At 37.8% G+C, this 16,362-nt stretch overlaps 1 protein-coding gene and 1 pseudogene across 1 annotated transcript in view; one reads left to right on the forward strand and one right to left on the reverse strand.

Annotated features, from left to right (window-relative positions):
* CDC14A (cell division cycle 14A) overlaps positions 1–11,474 on the forward strand; it is a 165,168-nt gene extending 153,694 nt beyond the window's left edge. The window contains exon 16 of the mRNA XM_040998413.1: positions 8,751–11,474. Within this exon, the coding sequence (XP_040854347.1) occupies positions 8,751–8,780 (30 nt within the window). The 3' untranslated portion in view covers positions 8,781–11,474. The remainder of the gene's footprint in view (positions 1–8,750) is intronic.
* A 1,417-nt stretch (positions 11,475–12,891) lies between these two features.
* On the reverse strand, positions 12,892–13,028 carry LOC121168941 (annotated as a pseudogene).
* Between the last annotated feature and the right edge of the window lie 3,334 nt (positions 13,029–16,362).

Genomic DNA, 16,362 nt, shown 5'->3' on the forward strand with positions numbered 1-16,362 from the left:
TTTAAGTGATAAAGCTGACCAGAAATATATAGCAGTTAGAATTGGTTTATATTCTCAAATCCAATGGGGTTTTAATTAGTTTGGTCGCTTAATTTTAATACCTTCTTTCCTACATAATATTAATAGTATTGCAAGGTCAGTAGAAAAGAGTGTTGTTTGAGTCTTGCCTCTGTCCTTGTGCCCAACTTCCCCCCTTTTGGCTACTAAAAAATAGATGCTTTTTATATATGTATAGAAAGTTGTTTAAGTATCTAATTTTTATGAGTGTCTATTATGAGCTCATATTGATTTGGTGGAATGGTGTAAGACAGTGATGAACAAGGCACCATTGCGATGGAGCAAAGCAGCCTGCAGGCATCTTCTGGCCGAACTGATCTTCTGCTCTCAGTTCGGACTTGCCGCAGGGTAGGTCCCATCTCTGCAGTGTCATCCAGGGCCTCTTGGAGTCTCTGCCAGCCAGCTTCTCTTGCCCTTTTCCCTTTACTCCTGGGCATGAACCTTCTGCTTCTGTCCTGTGGAGTTCCTTATGCCCTGAGCAGGTCTTTCCTGCAGCTGCTATCCTTTACTTCCAAGCCACCTGCCAGCCTGGTCTGCCTTCCTGCTTCCTTTTGCTTTGCAGACTCCATCAGGAGTTGGTCTCAGTTCTACCTCTGCGTCAGTGCTATCTTTCTTGACTTCATCTGACTATAACAATCATGTTTTTGGAAAGTCATGCTGTTTGCTTTGATCATTTGGTCTTTATCTTCCTTGAAGGTCATGAATGTAATCCTTGATTATTCCTTCAGTTGATTAAGGTATCTGTGATTAGCCACATGGAGTTAGAAAATACAGTCTCTTCTTTTTGTTGTCTCCATAGCATCAAATCCTGGGCTATGCCTTTCCTTTGGATTGTGGATTTGCTTATTTCATACTTTATCTCTTCTAGTATTAGATAAGTTATTTATTTCATCCGAAAGTTTGAAATTCATGGTGCGTACATAAGATCTTTAACTTAGAAAGGCATGTTTTATGACAGCCTCTGTCACACACAGACATGCATGTGGATGTACGTGTGTGTAACAAACAAGCCCAGATACCACACTGCGGGAGATCTGTTTGTCTATACATGCATAGACTTTCTGATTTTGGGCTCTCTTGTGAGCCTCTCTGTCATCTGTTATGAAAAATAAAAGTGAACCAAAGGAAAAAGTAAAGAAGTTTCAAATTGAAAGTGAGCAAAATGAGGTTGGTGCACTCCAGGCCGCTAACCCTCATTCATGCCTTAAATGCAAACTGCTTATGCTCTGATAGCTTCCAGATCTTCGCACTTAGGATGCAGAGGCTGTGTTGGACTTCGCTACTCTGCTCCAGCAGTCGCCTGCCTTTTGAATCCACCATTGATGGCACGAGGCTCTTTCTGTCCCCATCGCTGTTACCTCATTTATCTGCATGTTTGGGGGATTCTGCTTATACTTTACTGCCAGCATCCAGGACAAACTTTTTCAAATTATCACCATCATATTTGAATTCCTCCTCTGTGGCAGGCATTATATTGGGTACATGAAAGGCATTATTTTATTTACTTAGCCCATAATTTACAGATGAGTAGTTCAGGATGCAAAGGTGATAACTTGTTCCAGGATATCTCACAACTGCTTTAATTAAAATTTCTTTACCTCTAGAGATCTTTATATGTACTCACTTGAAATTTACTTAGTACATTCCAAAGCATTGTTTCTTTTATTAAATATTTGCTTCTTTGAAAGGTGGTGTAACAGAGAGAGGCCTTCCATCTCCTGGTTCCCTCTCCAAATGCCTGCAACAGCCATGACTGGGCAAGGACAAGCCCAGCAGCCAGAAACTCTGGGTCTCCCGTACGCGTTCTGGGAACACGAGTACTTGAGCATTGCTTCCTAGGCACACCAGCAGGAAGCTAGCCAGACGTTTCTAACAGTACTCTTCTCTACCTCAAAGTTCATCTGCATCTGGATCGATCCTTCTTGTTTCCTTCTAGTGCTGTTTTCAGGGGGGGATCTCCATCTCACCAGGCATGTTTTCTTTCCAAACCATTCCTGAAAGTTATCCCATCCGTTTCCTTCATCTCTGATACTATCTCTCTGCTTCTACTTGTAAGCATGCACATTTCCTCCAGCGGGGCTGGTGGAGGGCAGAGAGGCGGCTTCCCTCAGTCCACTTCTCCCTGCTGCTCCTCTGTCCTGAACCTGAATATGGTCCCCACTCTGGTAAAGTCTCCAACAGCTGACACTGATATCCCTAAACCCACACTTAAGGATCGCTTAGGTCTCATCTTCCCTGAAACTTTCTGCAGTATCTACCAGTATTGCTAACCCTCTCTCCTTGTAATTCTTTGATTTTGGAATGTCACTTTCCACTTAAATTCTTCTCTCTTCCTCTGCCTGCCCCTTAGCACCTCCGTCTCAGGTGTTGAGCTTGGTTTCTTTGTCTCTCTGGGTAACTTCCTGCACATTGGATCTCCACTCGAAACTTCTTGAGAGCATTCATTAGGATGGACAAAATACCTTTTATTTTGTTTTTCTTTGGTTTCCTGGCTTTCTAATCCCATCTTATTCATCCTATTGCCAAGGTAGCCATTTAAAATCATCTTTGTACTTCTGCCCTTCTCTCTGTTGCACCTGTTAAGTCCTTGCAATTCTTCCTGTGAATCATTTGTGTTCTGTCCTCTATTCTTGCCATCACTGTCTTGCGTGTCTCTTGTCTTGGTTTTCTCCCTTGTACTGCTCATCATTCTTATATTTGGCAATGTTCAGCACTTCTCTGCGCTCCCAGCATCCAGTCTGAATCTCCAGGCTTTTGGAGGAGGACCCTTGTGTACCTACCTGCCTGCCTTCTCACTGACTACTCTGCCTTGCATTCTACCCATGTTGTTCTCCAAGAGTGCCATATCGTGTATGAATCCTCACCCCTACCACATAATCTTTAAAAAAGATTTATCCCATTTTTATTAGAAAGACATATGTACAGAGAGAAGGAAAGACAGAAAGATATTCCATCTGCTGCTTGACTCCCCAAGTGACCGCAATGGGTGTTGCTGAGCTGATCTGGAACCAGGAGCCTGGGAGCTTCTTCCAGGTCTTGCACACAGGTGCAAAGTCCCAAGGCTTTGGACCATCCTCAATTGCTTTCCCAGGTCACGAGAAGGGAAATGGATGGGAAGTGGAGCAGCCGGGACATGAACTGGCACCATGTGGGATCTCGGCATGTGCAAGGCGAGGATTTTAGCTACTGAGCCATTGCACCAGGCCCCTTACCACCTGCAATTTATACCGCTTTCCTTCCTCTGCCTGCTTTTGTAATTTCTGGCCCAGCTCAATAGTTGCCTTTTGATAAAATGTTTGTGATTCCTCCAGGCAGGGTGTCTTTTGCCTCTTGCTTCTCATAGGGCTTTATTCCTACCCCTGTCACTCTCATATTATACTTGTATGTAATTCTGTGTCTCTCCCGATCTTTCTTCCTGAGGTTCTATACTGTAATTGCCTAGTAAGTATTTATTGCACCAGAACTTGGAGAGGATGCTTAATTTTGTGAATGCTAAGTTGAGCAGCTTAGGGGCCCATGTGTGATGGTGTAGGAAATACAAATAAAGAACAAACTGAACTTTCAGCGTAAGATTTAATATACAGTAATGTGGAGGTTGTATATTTTTCTAGAACTTTGCCTTTAGTAAAATAAGAGAAAATAAATTTAAACTGAGCTTGCATCAATATAATTTTGGTGTTCAGATGAACTGAAAACACTCATGTAATGGTTGGCTGAGTCAGGCGGGGTGTCAACAATCTGTCATGTAACAATTGAGCTCTTTGTGATTGTTGAAAAGTATGTATTAAATTCCCCCAGAAAATAGACTGTCTTAAAAAATCATGTAGGAAGGTGAAAGAATATTTTATATAGCATTTTAGTTCAGCAAAATTGGCCTGTTAAATTTTAGGGTCTTTGAAATTCATGGAAAACTCCATAGAAAAAGGTGCACACCTTTTTTTAAAAGTTGATTTTTTATTATAAACATTAGCCTTCTGGGGTTAACATGATGTTATGTATTATCTTAGTAGAGGCCAATATTTTCAATAGTGAGAAATCGCATTTGTGGAAACATATTTCAGTGTGTACCTTTTGTGAGTTAATTCTTAAGCAATACAAAACTGGAAATTCCACTATAAAAGGCATAAAGATATCAGGAACGTAGAAGCAGTTATACATAATTCAGCCCATTATTGTGTTTGTTATTAAATTTAAAACACTAGGTTTGGGTTTAGAATAATGTATTACCAAATGTTTTTCTCTAATTATCATGCCTAAGCAAGTCATTTTGTAGGTGCTTTTTGCCTTTATGGTTGAATTCAAGTCAAATATAAACAACTGATTTTTTTTTTCCTCCAAAGGGCTTGGAAAAACAGGGAAATACAGGGAAAAAAAGTCACTGTGGCGAAAGTCCATGAATATTTTGAGCCAGAATTTAGACCTAATAGGAGACTAACAATCCATGCTATTGGGCCCTTTTATCAAAGTGTTTGAGCATTAAAGTCTTGCTTCATTAATTTATTGCCAAGGATCTGAATCTTTCACTTTTCTTTATGAGTTGATGTTTATAATCAGCTTACACTTACTAATGATTTGTATGATATTACCACTTTTTCCCATCACGATTAGGTAATGGGGCAGTTTCAAAAGTAACACCTCCAGAATAGCTACATTGTTAAAGTTCATACTTGCATCTACAAAAAGTATGAGCAAATTTCCAGAACAAAACAAATTGTCTTGATCTCCTTGCCTAACACTTTGTTTTCTGTCAGATTTACTTCCAAGGTAGACTTCCTGATGGAGGCTTATATTTTGATGTAAAATATTGGAAGGTTGCAACTGTGAGCTAATTTCCTTGTTACTTTCCTGGTTGAATACTACTGCAGTGTTAATTTCATGCTATTCGTATCAAAATAATATTATATAAGTATTACAAGCTTGAACTGGTTTAACTGCTTATAACACTCTGGAATTGCTATTCAGATGAGCTGGAATATTTGATAAATTAAGGTCTCTAGTAACATGAACAAGTACTAATGTAAAGTGATGCTTTCATCTCAGGTCTCACTTCCTTCATAATCATTTTGATTGTCATTGCTTTTGCATTTCAGATGCATTAGTTATTACTAGTTGTTATGGCAACAATAAAAAACATTGGTTAAGTAGAATTAAAATTATAATTAAATGGGCTCATAAAGATGTCTTTGGGTTTCTTTTCTAAGATTCTTTTTTTTTGTCTTGAAAATTAGAAGTGCATAGAGAGAGGAGAAAAGAGGGATCTTGTGTCTGTTGGTTCTGTCTCCAAATGGCTGCACTGGACTTAATCAAAGCCTGAATATAGGAGCTTCTTCGAGGTCTCCCCAGTGGGTGCAAGGGCCTAATGATTTGGGCCATTTTCAGCTGTTTTCCCAAGAATAATAGCAGGAGCTGGATAGGAAAGTGGAGCAGCCAGGACTTGAATTGATACCTACATAGAATGCCAGGAATGCAGAAGGTGGCTCAACTTGCTCTGTCACAATGCTGGTTCCTCAAAAAAATTTTTAAAATTGAGTATATTACTGAAAAGTCTTTTTGGTTCAGTACTGATGAAACTAATATGAAATATATATTTTCTTTTTCATAATAGATGTTACATTGTGAATTTAATATTTCTTTGCTCACTCAGGATGTTATTCTGCATAAGGTCATTATTTGGCCATGTCAGGTTAATGGAGAATGTTGGATTGTGTATATGGTGGTTGATGGTCAAAGACTAGACATTGTCTTGAGGCCTTACTCTACAATGGCCAGGGGCCAGAGTTAGAGTAGAGTATTTAAATTGCAATTCTACCAATTTCTAGTTGTATGACCTTGATAAAATTATTTTTGCTCCTCAGTGTCCTCAAAAGTCAGTTTTCTATAATGTAGATTTGTTCAACTATACTTAGCTTATAGAATATACTCAATAAATCAGAATGATGGATCTACCAAGTGATATATCTAATTGGTAAGAACTTGATACTTTTCCTCCAATTAATCTATTTTTCAAATAGTAACATCAACAGTAATAACAATATTATTTATGGAATACAAAATAAAATTTCCTATTTTAGTATAAATGTTAAAAATGCTAACATCTGGCTAATGGCTTTTTGTAATATTGATGTGATATGTGGACATTTGAAAACGTTTTATATGGCTGGCAGTTGCACTGTGACAGCACAGTTTGAAATATTTGTTATGATATATGATAGGTCGAACCAGAAACTCAGGTGGTTTATCTCTATGTATTCTGTATGCTTTGATTTCAAGTGGAGAGTGCTGGTATTTATTCCAGAGCTTTCCAGAACTGTAGATGAGCACAAATGATGTGAGCTAGAGTCCTTCTGTACAACCCCTGGCTTGAGCATGTGATGCTCAAACTCAGAATGTTCTGTTAGCTTGTACCCGTGGTTCCCCAGGGCAAAGGTATTACAATGTTCCTAATTTTTTTCAAGCTTTTCCTATGTTTGTACATGAAGATTAAAATTGAAAGGAAGTCAGTTGCAGAATATGGAAGGCAGAATACTATTGTAGACCTTTTTGCTGCTCTTTTATTCCTTGTAACTTTTTTACACACATAAGGAAGCTATGACAGAGCTTTGTTTGAGCATTTAGTTATGGTTTTTTTGTCCTCCAGAACCTGGTATCTGTAACTGATATTTAATAAGAGTGGGATGACTAAACACAATATTCGTTCTTTGGTCACATTGTGCTCTTAATTTGTCATGGCCTGCAGTACCGGTTCTGCAACATTCTAGAGCAAATGGGCTGGGTAGGAAAGGAAGCAGTGAGAACTGTCATGGACTGTATTTGAGGCTAGAGTTTGTGAGCTCTGCTGTGTAAGAGCAAAAGTTTTGGCCAGGTGACTAATACATATGTATTTAATATGAAGTGTAGAAATCTGTACGGTATTCTAGGTTATTTCTTTTATATGATTCAGTGGGTATGTATATATAGATACATATTTACTCCCTACGTATTGATACACATGTAAATCTTTACCCTAGAAGAAAGCTAATTGAAGGTCACATTTGTAGCATTTATTGGCCATATCTTTATCATGTGTTTTTTTTCATGATTTGGTTTTATAGGCAGAGGTATTCCCATTCACCACCCTTCCAATTCCTCTTGCCACTTGTTTATTAAGTATTGATGGAATTTTAGAAATGTTAGCAAAATGCAGCTTTGTTCTAAATGTTGGCGGAACAGAAGCAAAAACTCCTGGTGATACTTGACATACATTTGTGGCATTCTTGTAGCTTGGGTATATTTATATTGTAGTACTCAAATTCTTGATCATTTCCTGTTTTGAAGCTCCAGCATAAACTGCATCTGGTAGAGAATAGCAGGGTTTTTTTAAAAAATTTTTTTTTAACATTTTCTGTTCTTCCTCACAGCAGCTCTTGACATATAACCACATCCTGGAGATTTTAGCCCAGACAATCGCTCCCCTTTTTCTTAGAATCCCTTGTTACCATCCTGTTACTGGCATATAATGTTAGTTTTGCACTCTATACTTTGCCATTTAATGTTGACACTTGTATCTTTTCATTTAGATTTTTTTAATGAACACATAGTCTTGTCCTGTAAGGCTGGGGACTGTTACTTTCCCTCTTATTGTGTTAATGGGTATTTGGTAAATGACTACTGGTAGGATGTAAAATTCAGGGGTTTTGAAGCAGAGCATAGATAGTTTAAATCCTTTTGTGTGTTGTTCGGAAAGTGTACAGACTGTTTTTTACTGTTAGTACTGTCATCACCAAAATAGATGAGCCTCAGAATTGATATGACCTGGTAATGAAATGCTGCAGAGTAATTCGAAAAATCATTTCTGGATGGGAGAAGAGGGCATTTGATAGAAAAGCAAGCAAGCTTTCGAATTACAAGTATTTGATTAGAGGAATTATGCAAAAGTTCAATGCTTAAATTAATTTCTGTTCCTTCTTCCTAATCATCATTTGCTGCTCCTAAATAACTATTTGCACACTTTTCTCTAGCTCTCTTTCTTTTCCCAGTTTACATTTATATCCCTGCTTTCTGATTGTTTATCTCAATCTTGTACCTTTTATATGCTAGCATCCAGTGTGAGAAAGGACGGACATGGACTGTTTCACTGAACATTGCTTTCAGTTTATTAAGTTATAATAAGACTCCTCTGCATGAATGCTTTTGGGTTTCAGGATTCCATTTTAAGGTCTGTGTTATTTAGTGTAATTCTTTCCCTTAACAGAACGAATTTGTATAGCATTGAATGAATTTGAGCATTCTTAAGGAATTTATTCAATGCTGGTTACTGCCTTCGGAGCATTAACAAAGCATTGAAATGTCTGGAATTCAAAAAATATGTATCTTCTCAAAGTATATTCTAGTAGTCTTTAGTTACAGATATTTAAAAATTTGAAGCTTGACACTGCCAAAAAAAAAGCTTATAAACAAGTTGAAATTAGCTCTCAACTTTTGCTTAATATTTAATTTTTGTCACTGTCCATCTACTAGTAAGCAATCACTTTATGTACCTGGTTATGTCATTATTTAGCAAATGTTTTGTTTTCCTCTATTTTTTTTTCTTAGCTTATTTTATTTATCATATGCTCGTCCCAAACTGCCTTGTGTTGAAGGAAGAAGCTGCATGATTTGCTAGGAATTTTACGTGTGATAGTCTTTAACCTCAGTTTATGTCTCTCCCCGTGCAGTCCCTTCAGTCTGAATATGTTCCTTACTAAGGCCTTGCCACTCCGGTGAACGCAGCACCACCCTTAGACACAGTTCCTTCATCTGGACAAGCAAAGCAGGGGGAAAGCAGCTGCTTGCTGGAAGAATCTCTCCACCTGCTTACCTTAAATTAAGGCGAGCACTAAGATAACACCTCCAAGAGACTTAAACCAGAACCCTGGCTAATGACTACTACACATGCACTGAAACTATGTTTATGGAGATTCCAACACTTTTTAAGAGAGTTTTCAATGTTGACTTTGGTATTATGAAAGGTTATTTTTAAATGTATTTCAATAATACATTTGTTATTGCATTTACATGTACAGTGTTATGTATGTATTGTGAACTTTGAAAGACTATTTTGATAAATTTATAAATATATAAAAACTAGACTATATTTTGATTTAGATCTTCCTGCTGTTTGTTACCAAAAAGTTCTATTTTCGATTTGTTTAGTTTTGTCAACAATGACTGAATAATTCTTCCTTATTAATAAGAGAAAGCGAGGGAGAACATTTGTAGGAAGTGATTCTTACGTTCCCTCCATAAACACAGCAGATTAGTTCATTCTTTTGGGAAGTTGATTTGGTTTACTGAGTTCATTCACACTTATCTCTACCAGGAGCACTGTTGCTATGGCTTACTAAGTACAAAGCCTTTTTCTTTCTTCGTTTCTTGTTGCTGAGCCATTTAAATTGGTTTTGCATCCTTGGCGGCTTTAAAAAAATGTTCGCATCCTGTTGAAGACCAAAATTCACCGAGTATCTCCTGAAAACATGATTTTCTTCTGTGCTATGATTCAACATTCCAAAATCTTTTATTTCTTTCATTCTTTCAAAAGAGTTCTCCTTTTGAAATGCCTTATATTTTCTCTCTTACATATGCAGAGAGACACGTATTTTAATATTTACATCCAAAGTCACCCAGAACTCTGTCACTAAATACATGTACAAATAGGATTTGAATTAGCAACAAAGCACCTCAAATCATTTTCCCTAGTTAAAATATTCTGCTTTTGGTACAAGGTCGTTGCCTTGTTATCGTACGTAGCCTGATGCCAGTTTCAAGTTAATGAGGATGAGGGAAAAAAAAAAAGCCGGAGAAAGATGCTGCTAAGTAGTTCTCCGTATTCTGGGAGATATTTTACAAATAGCGTGCAACCACCTGGTGTGCACGCTGTTGTATTTGGAACCTAACAAGAAAATGAAAGGGCGACCTTATGGGTATTCACAAGCCTTTTCATGTAAGTATGATCTTTAATTTAGGTTTCCAGAAGTCTGCAGGCGCTAGTTCTGTAAGCAGGGGTTAGCGGGGGGTGGGCTTGGATCCTGGTGCTTTGCCAGGCTGTTTAAGAAGGGACTACTCCGATGCTGAAAGTGCTACTTGAATAACTTCCTTCTTGAAGTGTTTTACCCCCAAACCATTGAGCTACTTATAATGTATTTATTAAGCGGAGGTACCTTGAGATGATTATACATGGTTCAGCAAGGCATCTTATTCATGTCTTATGTTTTGTAAAAAAGCATTTGAATGAATGTTTGACTCAGGTTTGTTAACCTTCAATAAAGGCAGTAACCAAATAATTGCACTCAACTGATGAAAAAATAAACTGTTTTAGGGATCAACAATTAAAATAAGTGAAATTAAATTGTATATCTTTTCTAAGCTGAAGATAAAATATTTTTATTATGAGGTATTGTAAAAGAGATTGGTTAATTGTATAGGAAAATGATAATATTTTTTTCAAATGATCATTGTAAAGTAATTGAGATGATGTTTGCAACGTAGGGGAAGGGCAACTGTTGATATTTTTAGTTCTGTGAACACTAACTTGTGTGCAGCTGTTAAAATGATTGTAAAGTTGACTACTGTAAATTTTCCTGAATTATGTGTGTATGTGTCATATGTATCCACACGTGTATGTCTTAAAATTAGTTATACATGTTTGAATACATGGACACGCAGAGATGTGGATGTATATAATACGGAAAGTATATAGTAAAGTAATTCTACTCTAATAATAAAAGTTGTTTGACATGTATTTTGTTATTAATAGTTTACCTTCTGGAAAATATTTTGTTCTATTTTAAAGTGTAGAAGAATACACTGCTAATAAATAATAAACATTTTGTGAAATTTATTCATGGCCTTTATAATTTGGATTTTAAATTATCAATGTACTGACTTATCTTTATAATTTTATCTTTTGCTTCAGCATTGTTAATTCCTTTGCAATTCTCAAAATTTTCTCTCTGGCTTTTTAATTTATCTTTTGTTGACTTTCTAGCATTGAAACCATTGCCTAAAATACATGACAGTGAGCTCAAAGAAAACTTACTTGAATTTCACAAAAGTCAGATTATAATCTTCACTCTCATTTTTTCTAATTTTCCTTTCTGTTAATAAAATAGTGACCATGGATTCTGCTTGGTCTTTTATGATTATTGATGACTATTGATGATTATTGACAATGGGCATCAATTCCTTTTGGGGAAGAATGGCCATTTTTTTTTTCTAAGAGAAGCTGTAGAGCTAAATCAGATGACACAAACCTCACATCTGTTGGACTCACATCCTGAAGAATGGACTTATAAGGAAGACACTTTCTGCTTGAAGTCATTTTACATATTAAATTGAATCTCTAACTTATGATGTTTCAGGTGCATGTCCATGTGTGTTCCTGCGGTGTGTGTGTGTTTATATTTTTCAGAATGCATAAAAGTTGTGGGTGGGAAGGCAGCTTTTCAATCTCTCTGGAGTTGAGAACCTACAATTTGCTGTTCTCATAACACTGAATGAAACTTGGTATACTACATTCGTGATGGTAGATTATTTCTTAAGAATCTTTTTGAAGGGCAGAAAAACATTTTTTTCTGTACTTGAGCTGTTATAAAATAATAGCAACAAAATTTTCATATACTGGTTGTTGAGTTTACAGTGTTAACCTGAGGTATAAGGTGGTTTGCAAATGTCAAAGTACACCTGTAAATGTTAATCTTTTTGTCTCTCCCTCACTGATGCAGAGAATCTATCAACTAGGAATCTATCAACTATTAACTGCATACATGCATTTCCAATATTGTTTCCACTTATATTATTTCTTCAAAAACATGTTTGATCATTTATGCATTAAACGTTTCTACTTAGCATAATTGGTGCATAGGTTGAGAAATAATCTATATTGTTTTGTATCACATGAAAGATCTCTGCTCATTCTCAAAATACCACTGGAAGGCGGAGTTAATGACACCTGCAAAAGCCCTGCAGCTCTCTCTGTGACATTCAGAAATATAAGAATTTGCTGCATATCTCCTCAGAAGATTAAAAAATAAACCCAGTTATAGCAGGATATGATTTATAGCATACAATGAAACACTTATTTACACATAGCTTGCATAGGAGTGACAAGCAAGGCATATAAAGGAAAGTGGAAAATAATTGTGTTAAGTTATTTTGAGCTGAATTGAAATGTTAATATATTCCCACCCGGTTCCTCCTCTATGGATTGAGTTAATGTAATCATTAGGAAGGAAAAAAATAGACTTTCTAGAGAACTTAAAATTTGGGGAGGGGAGGTGTAAGACCTAGTAGAAACATTTTTTTAAAAACCATTTTTACTCAGAATGTGTTTATTTGGAAATAGTTTGAAATGGACAGAGGCAAAGTGCCGGCCTATTGCACTCCCTGTACCTTGTTTTAACTTTAAAATTGAGGTGTATCACATCACCACCTGCTGTGTCTCCTTTGAATTAACTAAGTGACTAAAAACAGTTTGGAGAAATTGAACTGCAAGTGAAACATTGAACATAATAATTAAAAATAACATATTTACATTGAAACTTCAAAGTTTGGCATAATAATGTGCCCATTATATTTTGTTTATGACTCATTTCTAAGAGCCTGAAGTATTTTCAAAGAACATAGAGGGTGGACCACAGATGAGCTAGTAGGGACTGTGAATTCTCAAATTTGAGACATCAGATGATGGGACCCAAATACGGCAGAAACGGCTTCACTGTGCATTTCTCTGCTCTTCCCTGATGGACATATTTGTACTGAATAGATATTGTTAAGTCAACTCCGGGACTCCTCATTGGGATGTATTTTAATGAAACTTTAAGAAGTTATGGATTCCAAGTGAGATTGTTAATTTTGACATCCAGATTCCCCAGCATAATTATGTAAGGTGTGTGGGATAAAGCTCAAGACACAAATTGATACTACACTTGATCTTAGCCAAAAGGCCAAGAAGCGATCAAGAGACAATTTGAAACCAGTAATAAAAATAGCATGATGGGGCCCAGTTACATCGCCTAGTGGTTAAAGTCCTTGCCTTGTATGCCCGGGATCCCATATGGGTGCCAATTCTAATCCCGGCAGCACCACTTCCCATCCTGCTCCCTGCTTGTGGCCTGGGAAAGCAGCCGAGGACAGCCCAAAATCTTGGGACCCTGCACCCATGTGGGAGATCAGGAAGAATCTCCTGGCTCCTGGCTTCGGATTGGCTCAGCTCCAGACATTGCGGCCACTTGGGAAGTGAATCATTGGATGGAAGATCTTCCTTTCTGTATATCTGACTTTCCAATAAAAATAAACAAATCTTTTTAAAAAATAGCATGATGCTAGCTTATCATCAATCTGTATCACCATCATTTATCTCAAGCTTATATATGGTCTTCATCAGAGCTAATGCAGATTTAGTAGGGTTAATGAAAATATAACATTCCTAGTGATAAGGGGTGATCCATCTTTAACAAAAGCAAAGCAAAAACAAACCACAGACAAGAGGGAATTCGTTCCTTAAAATCTAGATTTGCAGAGATTTTTAATGCCATATGGCACATGGTTGGAGAGATATATCCTAAGAGGTGTTTCAGGCACTTTATGAATTCTAGCAAGATCTAAGTAGATAAGTCTTCAAAGCTTGTGGCCTCTCTGAGTGTGACCAGCAGGGTCAGAAAGAACAGACATTTTCTGATTAAGGAAATGTATAATTTTCACGTTCTCTGTCTCCCATACAAGAAGACCAGCCAGTCCCAGGTTTCTGTTGCTTCAGATCTAGCTGGCAGCGTACTTTTCCATGTAGGTCACATCTTGAAAAACCAAGGAATGGAACTGAGATGTTAGAATAGTTGAGTCTATTTTAAAGTCAAATCTGTTGGGAAAATTATCCTTAATTAAAGACTACTGTTTAAGTGACAGGTAGTTAGGATAGTTAATTTTTAAGGTAAAGCGAGAGAGGAAAAGTTCACCCATCTGGTCTGCAGGAGCGAGAAAAGTCAATTACTCAGCATCGAATCGTGTGCTTGTGGAGTTATCAGCAAGCACTGTGTGGGAGACCCCAGGGCCACTTTGCATTCAGTGGTGAGGAGCACTCTGAGGACTCAGCATGTAAGAGTGTGTGCATGCACAGCTGAGATTTGTGCCAGTGAACAAATGCAAAGTCAAGTCCGCAAAGAAAAGTGGCACATGTAGTGAGGTCCAGAGGAAAGCAGGGAAGAGCTTCCATGAGCCCTCTCCCAGCGGTGCTGCACACGCCATGTCTACTTAATTCCCCAGAAGCAATCAGTGTGGCAACACATGGGCATGGTTGTCTAAGAGGGAATCTCGTTAGAGACTAAGCAAGGTTTCTACTTAGAGCTTGGTCGTGTAGGCACCTTGCGCCTAGCATGAACCAAAATTCCTGACTCCTGTAAGGAAAGCAAGTGCTCATCATAAACCACAGCCCAGCACAATGAACCACTTTTAGCCTAGCTGTTTTACACCAGCATGGAGAGCATTTACAAGTCAAGTTCTCAGATGCATGACAAGGCCAAATTTGCAGGTAAGTAGTCTTACCTATTTGAACATGCTTCTGTTCACTCTGCATCAAGGCCAACTAATTCTGCAAAAGCTAATACTGCACATTTAAATGAATGTGTACTTCTGCCTCATGAACTTGACCCCAAGTTTTTTTTTTTTCAGAAGACTTTCTTTACTCGAGTAGGGAGAGAGTGATGATTTGCTGACAGGAATTCTATGATTTTAGGACTCCATCAGAGTTTGAGATTCTGTCTTAATTTTAAAGATATGAATTTGGCGATGCTTTACCTTCTCCCCCTAAAATACCCTCCTGACCAAAAACTTGTTAGCATCCTGTGTCTCCAAAATCCCAATCTTCTTCAGGTAGGAAAATCTCCCCACATCCTCCTTGTTTTAAGAGAAAAGTGGGTCTAAATATTTGACTCTCAGTATCTGTGACCCTTCCCTCTGCCTTAGAAAGCAAAAGAAAGAGAAGCAATTCATATCGCTTTAAAAGTAGTGCAATTAAAACAAAGTCAAAGGAAAAAATGGTTGCAAGACAGACAAAAACACCCTTGAAATTTAAAAAAATATGTATTTAATTTGAGGTATAGATAAAAATGATAAACACGTTGTCTCAGGACTGTTGTAAGATAGTCTAGAAATCGGTTATGATGCTTAGTGTGTCACCTTGCTCACAGTAACTGTATTATTAACGTCACTGTGAGTGCTACAGCTTTCATAGATCCACAGATGCTGGGCTGGCCATCTGAGAGAAACAGTGTTGAGCTGACAAGAATAGTTACCCTGGACTATTCTCCATGGGGGACTCTGACGCACGAACCCAGCACAGGGTGGCACACCTTCGACACCAGCATGGGTGGGAGGCTTGTGGGCATCTGTCACAGGCCCTGCACAATCATCCAGGTGGTGCAAATCTTTAATGACTTCAACAAATTTATTTTTAAAATCTGCTCACCTACTTTCATGTAATCCACAAAGTCAACCTTTTTGGCAGTCTGCTCACCTACCTTCTTTGCAAAGCCTCTTCCACTCAGAGCTTGATAAAATAATTTTCCCCTCTCACTAAGCTCTGCATCCTCAATTAACAGTGTACATGTTTTATTGTTGCAACCCAGGCCACTGCCTCAGGATAAGCACAGTTTTTGATTTTTTAAATGTTTCTTTTCACATTTTCATTATGTTCTTAAAAAATTGTTACCTAGATTCATTTTTATTGGTAGATCTCTAGCTATTGGGGCTAGGAGTCTGGTGAAATTGGGTTGATGAAGCTTTCTTCAGAACATGGGGCTTTGAAGAGGCTGTGTCCGAAAGGACTTTGGGAGGTTTAGTGGGCTAAGGCCTCTGGTGGCCAGAAATGGTCGAGGCAGTGGGAGCGTTCGAAGGTAAGAACTCAGATGCACCCACAGAGAGCAGAAGAAGTCTGTGGCCTGACATTCTCTCTCAGCAAAGTGTTTTGAATGGTAACTGGAACAACAGGTAAAGTTCAGATTGTCATGCTCAGGCTCATGATATGCTGAGCAGGCAAACAGCAAACTCATGGGGAAAACTGGATCATGCTGGTCAGTGGATATAAACTGAAAGTTATAATAGATGCATACATCATAGATGTCTATTCAACAGTGCACTTATAATAACAATACAGTGTTGGGAACTGAATTTTTAAGAGGGCAGATCTCAAGCTGTTAAGGATCTCAAATCTTATACATGTGTGCACACACACATATACCTGGGACACACAGAAACTTGGAGGTAATGGATATGTTTGTTACTACTGTTGTGATGACC

This window comes from Ochotona curzoniae, unplaced genomic scaffold (assembly GCF_017591425.1).
Source record: "Ochotona curzoniae isolate NIBS_2020 unplaced genomic scaffold, NIBS_Ocur_1.0 scaffold_1037, whole genome shotgun sequence".
Taxonomy (NCBI): Eukaryota; Metazoa; Chordata; class Mammalia; order Lagomorpha; family Ochotonidae; genus Ochotona; species Ochotona curzoniae.